Below are 15,919 nucleotides of genomic sequence, written 5' to 3'. Positions count from 1 at the left end.
CATAGTTTGTGCCTTTTGTTTTTTTACAAGCATTTCAACTCGCATATAATGTAATGAGACATGATGCACTGGTGTATTATGATCTTGGAGTAAACAAATTGTACAACTGAAGATAAAACGAAAAACTAATAACATGAAGATGCCAAACAAGTAGGGGATGGTACCGTTTTTAACAACAAAAAATGGAATATGTACAATGACATGAATTTTATTCAACACCACAGGAAAGCAACATTTATAATCAATGGCCATTGAGCAGAGTAGTTGCCCGCATTTGGTCTCAAATAATTTTAAGCCATGTCTTCATTTGGGGAATAACTGCCACCCCAAAAGTTCATCATGTTCCAAGTTTACAATTAAATATACAATTTATCATGGTCAACAAACAGCAAAAACCTTTGGCATAAAAAGTGGAGCTTACAATATTTTTCACTTCCATTACAAGAATAGGGAAGTTCACAATTCCATTTAAGCAGTCAATATTTGACAACTGTCACATCACATTTTTATAACGGAAACTTTTCAAAATCCGCTGTTGAGATGTCGATGCTTCAATTTTCGCCATTTTAAAAACAAGTAAAGCACACAAGACCGGTATATTCTTCTTGTTTGTTGTCCTCAAAGGCCGATGAACAAATGAGTTTTGGACAAATGCATCAAAAGTGGTTTGTATTTCATGCTGGTCATGTGCTTCACTAGGCCCACAATAGAGACACATTTACAAGTCTTAACATCCTGATAAGGATGCACTCAACCAGCCTGTGGGGTCATATAGATGTGCAAAATCATAAAATGCCACAACAGCATTCTCAAGGTTTTCATTGATAAAATACTTCAAGGAAAAAAAATTAACAGCGTTTTACTTACGTGGTTTTTGTGCTCGATTGGACTGAGACAACTACATATTGAAACAGAATGGAGTTTTGGATCATGTTTTTCTTTTTCATATGGTCTTGCCAGATCTGTTTTTGCTGTCCAGATCTTTTAAAAACATGAAATTGTAGTTGGGGTCTTCAAAAGAGGCAAAGAAGATCGTGAACTTTATTATTAGAGCTCCGACATTACTTCTTACAGAGCTACAGATGCTTGTAATCACACTGCAGATTGAAACCAAAAAGGTAGCTTTTTATTTAAAGTGCATGCACAATTTTAATGCCTTTCAGAGTATTTACAGAATTGCTATCTTCAAACATTGGTCAAGCAAAAGAATGTTTAATGTATATTGGGGGTAGAGTAACAAATGGTCCGCTTAGTGTTTCTTGGGAAGGCTGTACAGACGTGTAGGCGTCTAATGCCAATACTCGCTATGCAACAGGGATTAACTGATGCAGTTAATATTACGTGCTTGTCAAAATGTAAGCTTTCTGTACATAACTAAAACAATTGATCAAAGTGGCATGCATGTGGCAGAAATGGATCCCATACAACATAGTGTCAGTCTTTTACTGTATTGCATCATGGGAGCCGGGAGGGATCGCTGCGTAAGTATAGTAGGGTCTTTCATTTTGTAAGTTTCAGCTCAAGTGATGAAATCGAGACTGCACTGAAGTTTTTATTTAGAGGAATACTGTAAAATGATAGTTCAGTTTTTTTCAATGAAACTGATTTGGTGATAAATTGGGTATTAAGAGACAGTCAACTAGTGAACAGACAACCTCAGAACCATGCCATCATTAACATGCACAATAGAGAGCTGAAGAACAGTAACCGTGAAACGTGATATGACTGTGACAGCTCAGTATCACCAAGCTTCCTCCCACAATGCAAAGCAGTAAAGAGTGACATGCTGTGTCTTTGGTCAAATAGGCTGCGACAGTTGAATTGGATAACACTGGAGAATGTTAATGCGACCACTGGCAGGGCTACAGTTGGATTTATGGTCAAGGTACGGGGGATATTCAGGATTGAAGAAAGAGGGAGTAAAGTCCAACCACCTGGTTTTGAAGACTGTCAAAATTTTGAGCCATTCACAATTCTCTCCACCCAGGAAGACTACCTGTTGGGCCATGTCCAAAATACTTGGCTACGGCTTGAAATAATACATATGTCAGTGGAGGCCATCAGCTAGTGGCTTCCTGTATTTCTCATAGACATATGGATTCCATCCGTAGCCATTTAAGTTGAATACAGCCTCACCTCTATTTCGGTGTCAATAAAACACTGACTGAACCATCCAGTTACCGATGACCAACTTCCAAAATAATGACAAAAGTTCTCTCTTCTCCCTCAAACTGCCACTTTCATAAAACAAAAATACAGCCTAGCCACACAAATATCACAATGCCTTAATGACAACAAAACAAATCCCCTCTGGAATTATGTACAGCAAAATTATACATCCCCATCATCAGAAAAATATTCAGTACTATTACAGTATATAAGCTCTGTGAATAAGATATTCTCCTGCTATATACCTGAATGGTATGTTGAATGGCAAAGAATATCTCGCCCCCGTCATACGTGTATATATACATCAGATTTCAATAGAGCTTTGTTTAGATCTGTGCTTTAGTAAGAAAATAGCTCTAGTATTTTTTTCCTTTTCCTTCTCTTTCCTGTACACCTGTTTTTGATGTTATGACAACACGCTTAAAGAATTTTCTGGACCAAAGGCTTTTTTTTCAGGAGGAAGGGGGCATGTATGTGCCAAACTTTGGATGAATGTTAAAGACTTTAATATTCCTCAAAGTATTCGTATTCAAAGCGGGGACTTAAAATATATCAGTAAAAAATATCTGGCCTTCTAAAATGAAAGTAACTTTGTGGGGAAATGAATTGAAGGTCAACCTGCCAGGTGTTGACCTCCTTTACATCTTATTTCTTGTAACATGTTATTTTCCTACCAGCAAGGCATGAGTATTTATTAACTGCAGGTGCACCAGGATTTGACATATATTTGTACAGATATTTTTTCCTTTTAAATGTATTGAATATTGAAAATCATGCCGATCTGAATTTGTATTCAAAGAAAACTACACGTCTTTCTACAGCTGCTTACAAACCAATCTTCCCTGATCTTAAAAACATATTCCAGTTCTTTAAAAAAAAAATCATTTATTTCAATGTAGCTTTGTTAAATTTTATATTTTTTTTAGAAAGTATTTGACTAGTCTGCTATTTTGTTTTAATAATTATTTTGTATAGAAAAACAGCATCCTAGTCCTCTTAAGTTAATTGAAGAGTATATACACACAATTTATATAGGTAGAACATCCATTTGAAATAAAAATCTAAAATAGCTAATAAAGTCAAAATAATAAACATTGGAACTGTCTTGTACAACACAAAATGCACCAAGTCAAACAAGCCAAGGATGCAATTGACTAAACAAGGCTGACTCATTTTTTAAAAAAATCGAAAATATGCTATTGACCGAGTATTCCAATATGCATAAATGGTTCACAAGACATTCGTAGAGAGGGTTTGTGATTCCTACAATGAAAATAAGCGAACTTGTGGAAAGTCTCTAGATATTTGCATACCTTTACATAAATTGGTATTCCTATGTAAATACTGTGCAAGCCCGGACATTTCACTCTTGTCAAAAGGCTGGAAGCTTCTATGTTATGTAAGTTTGTTGTGTTTGTTTTTTTGTTTCAAATAACTGAAGAGTGTGTCACAAGCAGACACAAAGTCATCCAAGAGAAAATTCAAAATGAAAAAAAAAGTTCACCTTTGCAGAAAACATAAGTATACACGTTGTTTCAACACACAAAGTTCCATAAGAGTTGTTGCAAAATTTAGAGACACAAATGTATACATTCATCTGTTTAATAAGCCTAATGTACAGCTGTCACAAATTTCAACAAAAATAAAATATTTTGCTGGTGATTAAATGCAGTCTACTTTATCCCAAAACAAACCCAAAGAATCATGTTGGGGCCCAGCCCCCAATCGTTTGTGTACAAATTTTTGAATATAATGGTCTCTCTAAAAATAAGTTTTTAAAGTCAATACAAATCTGAATCACATCACCAAAAAAGAAAAACAAAACCAAATTCTGGTTACAATGGCACAGCCACAAGACAAATGTACTAAACAGAAGCAAAACTTTCGTAACGTCCACAAATTAGAAAAACGGGTATTATACGCCATTTTTGCAAAACATTCTGTTTAGTAAATTTTTTGGTTTTTTTGAGGGGCAAGGGGTGTTAGGAAGATATTGGTTGCGTGCACTGTGCAGCCTTATATGTGTATCGACATCAAAAATGATACGATAATGACAGAGACAACTGTATTGTGCAGATATATACCATAACACCAAGATACCCACACAAAATACAAGTTACGTGCACTGTTTACAAAAATGACGAACCCAAGATTACAAAAACATACGAACAAATAGTTTACAGCGTCTTCAGCCTATCGGAAGAAATCTGGGCAGTCAAATTTTTTTTTTAAAGTCACCCCGAACCCCTTCAAAAAAGGAAGTGGTGAAATGAATAGACTGCAGAAGAAGACAAGAAACCCAGTGCAGCAGACGCACCCATCACAAGTCCCTAGGAGGCCATCACGGAGGCAACCAATTCCAAGACAAGTCAAAAGCTATTTAAGTGAATTATGACAAAGGCGTCCCTTTTTAAATGTTCATTACCTGTTTACCTAAACAAGACAAGTAAATTTGACTTGAAACGGACTGGCGGGCTGACCCATGACAGACTTGCGATCGACCCGAAGACAACACCGTGACTTGGGTTAAGATAAATTCAGAAGCTGTGGGTCTTTTTAAGAAAATTCTTTGCAATGCCATTAGTGAAAAGTTTAAGCACACGCTGTGCCTCACCCCAACAACTATATCTATCTTCACCTTTTCTGTTTCATATTCGAGACATCCCAGCTGATATTTCTCCCTTTCAGATACTGCAGTTCTGGAATTTCCTGAACCGTCAGATCGAGTACTCAAGGTAATCTCAGAAAGACCTCAAACCAGGGGTGTCTTATGAGTACTGAACTGAACAGGTTTGAATGTTACTCTCCATCCATACAGGGTACAGCAAATCAATTTGTGGTGGAAATTCTCAGGCTTCCTCGTGATTACTGCAAGAAAAGACCCACAGCTCTGATTCATACACACTGCTCATCCTCAACTGCAAACGAGGGGCCCCCCCTCATCAAGAAGAAATAAAAATCTTTAAAAATGAGACTTCCTCATAACCTGAAAGGCAGGTTTGGAGATGACTGCCTAAAAAGCTTGATAATAATAAAGGCCAGAGAAGGACATGGGACGGGTGACCTGTTCACCGAACCCACGCTTCAGATATTCTCGGCCTCTTGGACGGTGGCAGGTCTTTGTCCACCAGGGCCCGGCCTCCGTGGTCGTTGTAAGGAGGGGAGCCGTTGGGGTCGTTGTTGGAAGGCCCGGGGGAGGTACTAGGCTGGTGCGGCATCATCTGGGGGTTGAGCTTTCGATCCCTAGGAGGAGACAGGGGTTCGCACTTGATGGCTGTGGAGGTGGTGAAGGAGTTCTGCCCTGGCATGGACGAAGTGGATACGCTCCTGTGTTTAGGGGAGAAACAATGGAATGCATTTTAAGTAAATGTTGCTTTCCTCCATTGGAACAATTCGATGCATTGGTGAGTGTTGATGTCCTAGATGGAAGGTTGTTGCTGGACATGAGATCTCTCAATTTAGAAAAAAAAAAAAAAACCTTATTCCTCAGTGTGATACACTCACTGATGCTACAAGAACTACAGCACTGCTATAGGAAAGTGTGTGAATAAAATATCTCAATTAGTGGAATCCTACATTACAACACGGAACAGTATACAGTATGCCAGTACACTACAATAAGACGCCTGGTGGTATGTGTGTCATGTTACATCAAGGTGGTGCTCTTCCATTGCAGTAATGTGTGGGGTTGGAAAATGTGGTATGGACATGTTCACAATCTGATGACAACCCTCTCCCAAATAGTGCAGTTGTTCAACTACCACAGAAACCCTTCCTGCTATCTTTCTACAAACTTCTGAATCCACTTTTCTGGACACTGCACAAACAAAGATTTGCTTGAAATATTCTGCCAGGCTTGATGCAGTCTTTCAACTGAGAATACTCAGGCAAGACCCAACCCAGCCCATTGCACAGTGCCTTCCGAACTATTCATCAACGATTAACCACACAGAAACTAAACAAATATCAGCTCACAGCGGATGGCCAGCGATTCCTGCAGCCTGTATCGCTGCCGTAAGGGGCCCTGCCTGCGTCGACTGGCTCTGCCAGCTGGCTAATGACAGTGAACTGGGTGAATTAAAGTTGATCTGGTTGAGGTCGGCACTCGTCAACTGAAATTCGCTTCCTAAACAAGGGTAGGGAGTACAGAAAGCAGAGCGGTCAGCTTCAGCATGCCTCACAGAGGAAGGGGGCACTGTGTAAAATGGTGGGCGCATCTCTTGCTTGAAAAACAAACAACCGTGTCTAAATCAACTCACTGAGGTTTGGAGTAAAATATGCATCGATGGAAAGTGGCGGCAGCTGCTACCCATAGACACAAAAAGTTACTTCCAATTGCCAAATTGCAGGTACATGTGTAAATGAGCATAATGCTTCTTCACATTAACCATAATGATCAGCAACTGGCTAAACTCCACCATCAGGGTTTGTTGGAATCTGTTAGGATGAGTAATGCAGTGGTGTACTGGTAGTGTTTTTATGTGGGATTAGGCGTCCCATAAATAAAATGCGTCCAACTGTTTGTGTGCCCAGTTTACAACCTGGTGTTGAGTTTTACAAAGATGAGGAAGGTTTTTACTAGTAAATCAACCAAGGGAGTTAGGGTTAATGGTGGCAATTGGCTGTGGTGCCAAATGGAACTAAAATATTGCTTAGTAAAATCAATCTGTATTTTTTTTTCTTCTTTTTTTTTGCAATGGCATATACACATGTTACAAGTTCAAGACTGAGGTCACTCCAGTTTTTTTTTTCCTTTCGTCTATATTGGTTTTTTAATCTTTTTTGGGCATGACAACATGTACTGAAGATACTGATGCATTTGGGCAAAAATACAAGCTAGCTTTTCAGTCAGGAATTACAATTTCTGAGTAAAAGTGCATTTTAATCTTGAACTCTTCTAACCCCTAGATCCTAACCCATAGGCACCTTCCTCAATCCTTCAAAATCCTCCGATTATCCTTGCAAAAAAATTGCATTCTGCCTCAATCCTCCAAAATCCCCAAATCTTTCTTGAATATGCTCCATTGAGGGGTACCCACATCCTAAATCCTTCAAAATCTTGCGGCAATTCCTGTCATTATGTTCATGCAGTGCGAATGGTATCTTGGAGCAGTATGGAGGATTTCACATATAATGTCGGTATGAACTTAAGCACGGCCAAGCATACACAACACACTATCTAGCCCACACCCTTGAGACAATGCACCCTTCGCATTCAGTCATGCAATTTTGCCATTCTTTCTCAGTCCTCCAAAATCCTCCAAAACTACCTGGAGGATTGTGGAGGATTTAGAAGGGTCAGGGTTAACTGACCACTATGATACCATCTTCTTATACTTCTCAGGACAGCATTGCTTCTGATTGGCCGACTGCTCAACTGTCTCACCTGGATGATATCCTGTTGGGAGGGCTGATGGGTAATTAGGTATGACACCTTGAGGATTACTGGGTGTAGTTAATGACACCGTAGGTGTGGCTAATGATTGATTGAGAGACGTTCCGACATTCTGTGGACAAAAACAGAAAAGACACCATACTCAGAGTGCACACAAGTGCCAACAGGATAAGAAGCATAAGGGTGGTCTAGAACAGGAATATAGTAAACTCAGTTTCATCTTCTGGCAAACTTTCTTTACTTCTGATTCGTCATCTCAATCCTCCACGCTGATTGCTGATTGGCCATCCCACAGCATTAAACCTTAGCGGCGTGTGATACTCTGTGAAACTGAAGATGTTGGAAGTTTTGTTGCTTGAATGAAACCAAGTTTATGAACACATCATAATTATGAGCCACACGACCTCTTTGAAAAGTCATCAATTTTCTTTTGTATTCTCAACGTCTTTAGGTAATAATATAACAAGGACTTGATGTTCATTAAAAGATACAGGAGTGGTTTCACTTCTGCAGTATGCAGATGTAGCCTTTTTTGTTAGAAGAAACAGTCAGCTCGTTATAGCGTGGGTGCAAGTTATTTCACAGAAAATGGACCTGATAGCCAAGAGCCCACAGAGGAAAATCTTTATTACAATGTCGTTGAGGAAAAAAAACAAACAATAAAACACACGCTGTTAAAGTGGCCTTTCACGTCAGGATTTAAATACTGATTTGCGAGGAGAAGAGAAGAAAATTGAACATTTCAATTTTGTATATCCAATGGTATTTTGGGGGAGGGGGGCATCTGACAGGGTGTCAAGCCGTGTGTCAGACGAAATTGTAGATGGTGTGCCAGACAAGGAATCGGATGTTGCACCAGACATTCCCAACTGTGAACAATAAATAAATATGATCGAGTCTGCAAGAAGTCTTATTTTTTGCAAGAAGTCTCATTCATCAAAAGAAGTCACCCGGGACAACAGAACCAATATACTCACTGTGCCAAAACTTCTGCGGTTCATCAACTGGTTCAAAATGCCTCATACATCAAAATTTGAACAAGTTTAACAGGTGCACATCAGAGTGCCATACGTAAGCCAACATGGATTCACAATCAATGTGATTATGTAACTTCACATGGAGAGGGAAGCACAGGTTGCTAGTTGCATTGACCAGTATCGTGTTAAAACAGCCAGATTTTCGCAGGAAAAGAAGTCGGCTGCAACCCTTACATTTTGTAGGCCAGGTCTCGTTGTTGGTATGACAACCTTGAGCCCAGGTCGATGGGGGAACTGCTGCTTGTTCATTGATTTCAGTGGGAGGTTGTTGTTGGTCCCAGCGTTGGGCGATACTGGACTCATGCCGCTAGAGCTGTGAGGAGGTCCCAGGTACGTGTTACCTGAAAGATGGAGAAATCAAAAAGGAAAAAACTGACATCAACATAATTAATGTTTGAAGAAGGAACAGCATCTCCCTTTGAAGATAAATGGAATTTCATGTGCAAAGACTTTGAAGATTGAATCTTCAAGAGTCAAAAATTGCCAACGGAGAAAAAAAAATTGCTGTTCTGAAATGCAAGCTGTTCTAATGCTGTGCTTGTTGGTTCAATCCAAGGACGTGCAAGAGGTCGAAGATTCCACAAGATGGGTGTTCAGCTGCAAAGGCATGCAGATTGTCTACGTCAAGGGCATACATCTGGGGAACATCTTACCGGACAGACTCGATCCAGTGAACACAAGGCATATCTCAGTGGCAAACAAGTGGACAATATGCAAAAATGCCGGGAAAATTTTTAATTAAAAAAGACAAAGAGTCACATTCAACTCTACCCAATACTCGGGGCAAACAAGAAACACGAGTAACTCTCCATAAAAAGCAGAAACAGAATTGTTAATGTGGCCTACTTTTTTGCAACAGAGTCGAACCAGGACGCATTGGCTCAACACAGCATTCATATTAATAGCCATTTGATGAACCCGATTTGTCAGCTTATGAATACACCGTGACATGGTTATATGGTGTGACAAATATAACCCCAAATCAATGAAGTGGAACCACATACCAAAATTCCCACAGAAAATGCAATGGCCTGAGTGAAGTGTAAGCAATGATGCGGTTTTTTGTTTTTGTTTTTTTTCAAATTTTATTTTCTGTTTTTTTCCCCCGCTAGTTCATTTCCTTTTCTTGCCTTACCTGCTTCCCGCTGATCAGAGTTGGTCGGCTTGTCTCTGTCGTTTGTTTTGTCGGGGTCCTCGCTAACGCTGACCAAGCAGCCTGGGGGGGAGGGGGAACCCGATCGCAACATGCCGAGTACCAGTGAGCAGCCAGGGTTATGAGTGTGTATGGCAAGCACATTATGCAGGTGGTCCCCGGTTGGTTGATTGGATAGACATGCATGGAGAGGTGGAGAGAGATATCGGATGGAAAAACACACAAAAAAGTGCCACTGAAGCCACATTTGTCCAATGCAACAGAAACAAGGTGACCAGGCTAGCGTAGGAAAACAAAGGTTCCTGGTTGTGGAGCCAATTGGGATGTAACAATGATGCTGCTGACAAAAAAACGACCCCGATGCAATGGAGCATGTTGAAAGCAGAATTCCATAAAAAAAAATAGACCCTCCGGCCTGAATTAAGCTAAAATACCCATCAAATTTTACATGTGCATGTAATTTCTCAGCTACATGTAAATAGTGAAAAATATTGCGGAAAAAGTTGCGCCACTGCCTCAGTTCATGCAAAGAGAGAAACAAAACATTTACTTGTCCAAAACAAGGAACCTTTTTCCCCCTCCAAAATAAATGTATAAAAATTTGAACATCATACTTGTATCTGGCGTGAGGTGGTATTGATGCCCAAATGAACTAATTTATTGTGTGTGTGATCGTGGCAGACACAGTACGCACCGGTTTCTATGAACAAACATTAAGGAGCAAAAAAAGGTAACAAAAAAAACCAAGAGAGAAGCTTGCCCCTGCTAGAAACCACTGAATTAGTAACACCAAATTTCCCATACAAGCAAAATACACACACTGAAATGATGGCTGATTTCAATTTGGCATGATCTGGAACTTGTCAGGTGAACAGGTGAATACACGGAGGTGTCATGGTGTGCCGTCTACTCATTCTTTGATTGAACACTTACTAGCTTCTTTTAAGTGTTTTGCTAGAATGTGCATACAGTTCTCCAGAAACAATGTGGATCTTTAGCGGGTTTTGTGGGGTTCGTCACAGTCTAGGTTAGCCTGTGTTAGGCTGCAATTTCACACTATGGCAATGCCTACCGCATCAGAACGAGCAAGTTTTTAACTGCTAAGGATGCAAGTCGAAGAATTTATCTAGCTCTAGCTCTATGTCCACAGACAGTACAGTGCATGTTAATCTTTGGGAGCAAGCAGTTGTTATTAGAGACCATATAAACAACCCTGCACGACATCTAATCAATAATCCTGAGTGGTACATAGCAATGATCTGAGAGAAGGCTATTTCTGGCAGAACACAGTCAATCAAGTGTTACTTTGAAATGTTCAAAGACTGAAAATGTGTTGGACCGTCTTCTACGTGATTGGTGCCAATTGCAGCTCTTTAAGACACGCTGTGCTGTCGGCCGGTGGAATCTGGGTCAAACTGGAATCATCCACCGTTAGACAGTAGTGAACTATGGAACAGACGGTCAGACAGTCTGTATTGGGGTGTGCACTAGTGTAGCGCGCACGCAGTCTCTAGCACATTTTGACTGTTAGGAAAAGTGGGCATTGACAGCAAGTACCAACAATGAACAGGATCAAACTATCACTGACCCCTTTCGGTTTGGGAAGGGCGACTAACCTGTGCTGGCAGGGCGAGGAGGCTGCGGCGAGATGGTATTCCTCATCATGCTGGGCTGCGGACTTAGGCTGGTCCTCATGTGCGGGCTGTGGTGGTGCTGCTGCTGTTGCTGCTGTTGCTGCTGCTGCTGCTGGGGAGGCTGTGGGCTGAGGCTCATCCGTGACATGGGGGGCTGGGGGCTCAGGCTCTGCCGAGGGGCCGTGGCCGGGGGCTGCATCAGCTGGGGGCTGCTGACCATGGCCGGCTGGCTCGGGGGGCTGTTGTTGTACAGATGCGGTGTGGTCAGCTGTTGGTGTTGATGCTGCTGTTGCTGCTGCTGGTCAGTGATGGGGATGGCAACTGGCATGGAGGTGGGATAGCTGTTGGACATCGCTTGCCCCTGCAAACCAAAACGAAAAACCAAAACAACGGAAATGGTAACAGCAATTTGCCACTGCAACACATTTCATACCGATGTACCAGTACATGTACATTTTCCAAACACAGTCTCATATTATGTGTTTAGAACGACAGGTACAGTACGATCATTGTGTCCTCTGGCAACGTTTGATGAATCTCTTTGGCTGTGGTCAGACAATGGTTGTGAATATCATTTCCAATACACATAACAGAAGTTTGTAGAGAGTTCTCTCCTCAGTCGAAGGCTTACTAACCACTCGGAAAACAGGATTAAAGGCGATGTAGTTGAGTCAAGTTCCTACAAACCCACCACAGGCCAAGTCACACGTCCAGTGACAAGCTACAAGCTATTCCAAATTGACTACAGCAAATGCATTCCTTTGTAATACTTCCCCCAACTGGTACATTTACATGTACCTGTCCTGTGACTGGTCTTGTGATTAGACTTGTGAAGGATTAAGTCAGCCTTGCCAAAGCTCAACAAGATAAACCCTTGGCATCCCAGGAGTCCAAGGTCTTTCAATGGACGGTACATGTAGCTTCGGCTAAGCTTGGATTCTGCAAGTCTCAATGCAAACCACCTTCAGAAACCAGCAACTCACCCTGGCCATGTTCCCATTCATCATTCGGTCAAATTCCTCATTGATTTTGCTGTACTTGGCCTCTGTGCGGGGTGTCAACGTACAATTGTAAGCGTCAACATCTTGGTCCGGACTCTCACAGCCTTTACTTTCTTTCTTGTTCAGCAACTGCACACAAACAGACAAGATACAATAGCACCAGTTGAATATCAGCATTCATTGGCACTGGAACTTTTCACTTAGCAGAAAACTAAATGAACAAAGACACCAGTAACAAAAGTAGTTTGTTTTTTTTTTGGTTCATGAGTTTTCTGGAAACATATATATTTTCTGTTTCCTCATGAAATTTCCCCAATCTGGCACACTACCGGTATGCTGGATAAAGGGTCTGTCTTGTTTTTTTTTTCTTTCAAAATTACAAAAGTCAAAGCAAAATGACTAAGCGAGTCTGCATCCCTGTTTAATTTTTTTGCATCTGAAAATGTTACATCCAGTTCAGTGTGACACAAAATTATGAATTCCGCATAGTGGGAATATAAATGGATACAGACTGGCCCTTCTTGATCAATCCAATAGCTGGTGGAAAACCGTGATGTAAAATAAACGGTTATGCTTTAACTTGTGAACAAAACATTAATTTCCAGCTTAAATGTGACAGTGTTGACTAGTCAGTAAAACCCCTCACGTACTTTAACCTCTGTCAACAGCACACTACCGTATTACATGTACATTACACTGCGCATGAGCTACGTAGAAAAAAGCAGGGTTTATTATTTCTAATCATCTTTGTGATTCACTTCAGAGGACTGAACTTTTGAATTAATGGGGTATAAACAGTCAACATTATTTCTTTTGGTCTGACATAAAAAGAACTTCAACACACAAATCTATTTCTTAAAATAAAGATTGTCTATTAAAGTGAAAGTTGATTTTCGTCCATTTGGCTTAGTCTGCACGAACATAACACTTCTAAACTCTAAACTCTTGGTTTTGCTTTTTTACTTCTCTCGTCTCTCAATGTGTATCTGTGTCGTAATGCATTAACCTGGTCTGGCTGAAATTACACCAATAACGCGATCATTGATTCAAGGTGTAAAGTCACATTGCTGTTCGTCTTTCAGTACTGTGCAAATGTACTGCATGTTTAAGGCTGGATCCATCCTACAATACCACCAATTTGGCCACAAGCACACAAGGACAGGTTGCCACACAAGAAACTGTTCTGGCCTCCAGTTAACTTCGTCACTGCTCAGAGTTTAGGATGTGACACTGCTGTTTTCCACGAGGAAACCGTCAATGAACAATCTTTGTGTAGGAATTGGTTTTTGTTCTGTGTTTTATGATAATTTCAATGGTCCCAACGAGTTGCATGTCGCTCATAATTATTGTTTGTGGCAGACATACATGTACATATATGTGTATGGCAGATCGTCTGTGGTACATCATGGCTATGCTTCAGATGTAGGCTCTAAGTTTAGTAGAACTTTCTGTAGCAGTGCAAAAGCACACAAGCTTCACAAATTTGAAAAACTGAGAAAAAGCAAGTTGGAAAAGACCAACAGCATTTGAACCTGATTCAACGGTACAGATGAACACATTAGCTCTCTTGCAGCCCTCGATGCCCGAACCTGCAGCCAATACTACTTGCGGGGAAATTTGGCCTGGTAGTTATTAAGGTTTGTCTGTGTAACTCCTGATCCATAGGTTTAGGGTTCGAATCCTACAACAACGGGGGCATGTCTTCTGACCTGGGGCAAGTCATTTCATTTGTTTCTCTCCACCAGAGGGTGTACATCTACATGGGCACCTGCGACGGGGCAGAGTTGGTTTCAATTGTACACGATAAACCTGGTAGCCCCTGAAATGATTGCACCAATGGTTGTTTAGTCCCCAGGGAGCTGAAATGGTTCACAGGCATGGGTGTGGGGAAAGGGTGCCTCCCCCCCAAAAAAAAAAATTTGAAAAATTATCAGGGAGGGAAGTAGGGAGAAATGAAAGAAATGGGGAAAAACAGATGAAAGTGGATGAAAATTACCAATTTACTTGCCGAAAACCTCCAAATTTACCCCCTTTCCACTGTTAACTGTTAAGCAGTTCTCAGCTGATGGGTACTTTATCCATTTCCTTGAAATTCCCTCTCCTCCCCTCTCCCAGAAACGAGTGATTTGCTCCCCCTTTCTCCAGGAAAAACTCCTGGTGATCCCAATGTTCATAGAAATGTTTCTGGGTCCACGAATCTGGGACAATATGTTACACAGAATATTGGGAGTCTGTTGGTGATAAAATGAAATTGGTAAATGTGTCCCATTATAATTATCATTGGCGACGTTGCCTTCCCCTTAGAATGACCCCATGCATATGGGCCAACCCCCCTTTCCTTAAAAAGCTGTTCACCCTTCCCCATGTCCCATTATGTGGGTCTTGTGACAAAGTACCCACTGCCCACACTGCATTGGGAAAAACCATAATAATGTATTGGATGGACACACACCTCCAGACATATCTAGAGACAGACGCCCCCAGGGTCTGTCGTGGTATCTGCCAAACTCTTGCTTGTTGTGAGTCAGGAGAGTCCCTCGTTCCGCAAGCTCATGAAGAAGAAAGAAGTAGGTCTTGGCATGACAGGTCCCAATAAATGTATTATTTTCTACCTTAAAGTGAATATTTTCCACCCTGGTTGACTGTCTACACGTATTTACCCTTGACGTCTCTTTGAAAATTGTCAATGACGTCAATTGTAATTACAAAATGATGGGAGATTTCTGAAACATACCCCCTCTGACACACACACACACGAATAGACGATTCTGCACATCCCTAAAACTGCTGACCGGATATTGTCTCGACTAGCTTTTGATCAATGGTCAAACGAAGAGACATCCATTTCTCCAGTTGGACAACTCTCGGTATCAAATCAAGCTGCAGGCAATGCACAAATTGAAATCAATAAATTATACGTTGCTGTTCTGAAAGCAGGATGGTTGAGCTGAAGCGAGAGTACCCAAAGTTGAAAACATCAAGCAGGTTACACCTACATCTTTTCCTGTCTTGTGTGAAAATTTCACATTACGATTATCCATACACAGTTCGGGCAAAACTGTCATCAGTGATGAACTACAGAAACATTCTAAATTTTGCAGAAAGTCTTCCCCCAAAAAATCTGCCGAGGTACCTGCAGTGTGCGATCACAGGGACTTGTCCATCCCTTCCTCAAACAAACACCAGATGTCTTTGCATTGCTCATACAGATAAATGCACAATGTACATGTACCACCTCCCAACCAACTCTCCCCCATAAGTACAACACGATCCATGACACAACCCTAGCCCCCCTGTGCCATAAATAGGGCCCAAATCCCCTCGGCGCGGCACTGTTTTGGACCGCTCACTCCAGGAATAGCCACAGCTCGGGTTATTTCAGTTCATCCAGTGAGGTACTGCAACCAGTGCACCGCCGGCTGGGGTGGTTTTTTTTTTTTTTTTTTTGCAGTGGCAGGCTGTGGCGTCTCTGTGTGAGGGCATCGATGAATCACCAACAGCTCAGTCGGTGTCAAATCTCACCACCAACG

At 41.2% G+C, this 15,919-nt stretch overlaps 1 protein-coding gene across 5 annotated transcripts in view; it reads right to left on the bottom strand.

Moving 5' to 3' along the window:
• Window positions 1–174: 174 nt before the first annotated feature.
• The window catches only part of LOC110982935 (myocyte-specific enhancer factor 2C-like), a 43,129-nt gene continuing 27,384 nt past the window's right edge, over window positions 175–15,919 (bottom strand). For 4 of the 5 annotated variants that reach the window (XM_087136526.1, XM_022241740.2, XM_022241738.2 and 1 more), the window contains exons 4-10: window positions 12,372–12,518; window positions 11,371–11,749; window positions 9,737–9,817; window positions 8,776–8,942; window positions 7,556–7,676; window positions 6,145–6,295; window positions 175–5,496 (exon numbers count right to left, since the gene is read on the bottom strand). In XM_087136526.1, coding sequence (XP_086992652.1) covers window positions 5,238–5,496; window positions 6,145–6,295; window positions 7,556–7,676; window positions 8,776–8,942; window positions 9,737–9,817; window positions 11,371–11,749; window positions 12,372–12,518 — 1,305 coding nt within the window. In that variant the 3' untranslated portion in view covers window positions 175–5,237. The remainder of the gene's footprint in view (window positions 5,497–6,144; window positions 6,296–7,555; window positions 7,677–8,775; window positions 8,943–9,736; window positions 9,818–11,370; window positions 11,750–12,371; window positions 12,519–15,919) is intronic. The other variant, XM_087136527.1, reaches the window with a different exon arrangement.

The sequence above is a fragment of the Acanthaster planci genome, linkage group LG05, assembly GCF_054643075.1.
Source record: "Acanthaster planci isolate LZ-2023a linkage group LG05, COTS_SCS, whole genome shotgun sequence".
Taxonomy (NCBI): Eukaryota; Metazoa; Echinodermata; class Asteroidea; order Valvatida; family Acanthasteridae; genus Acanthaster; species Acanthaster planci.
Note: the sequence above shows the minus strand (reverse complement) of the source record. Positions and strands in the feature narration are given on the sequence as shown.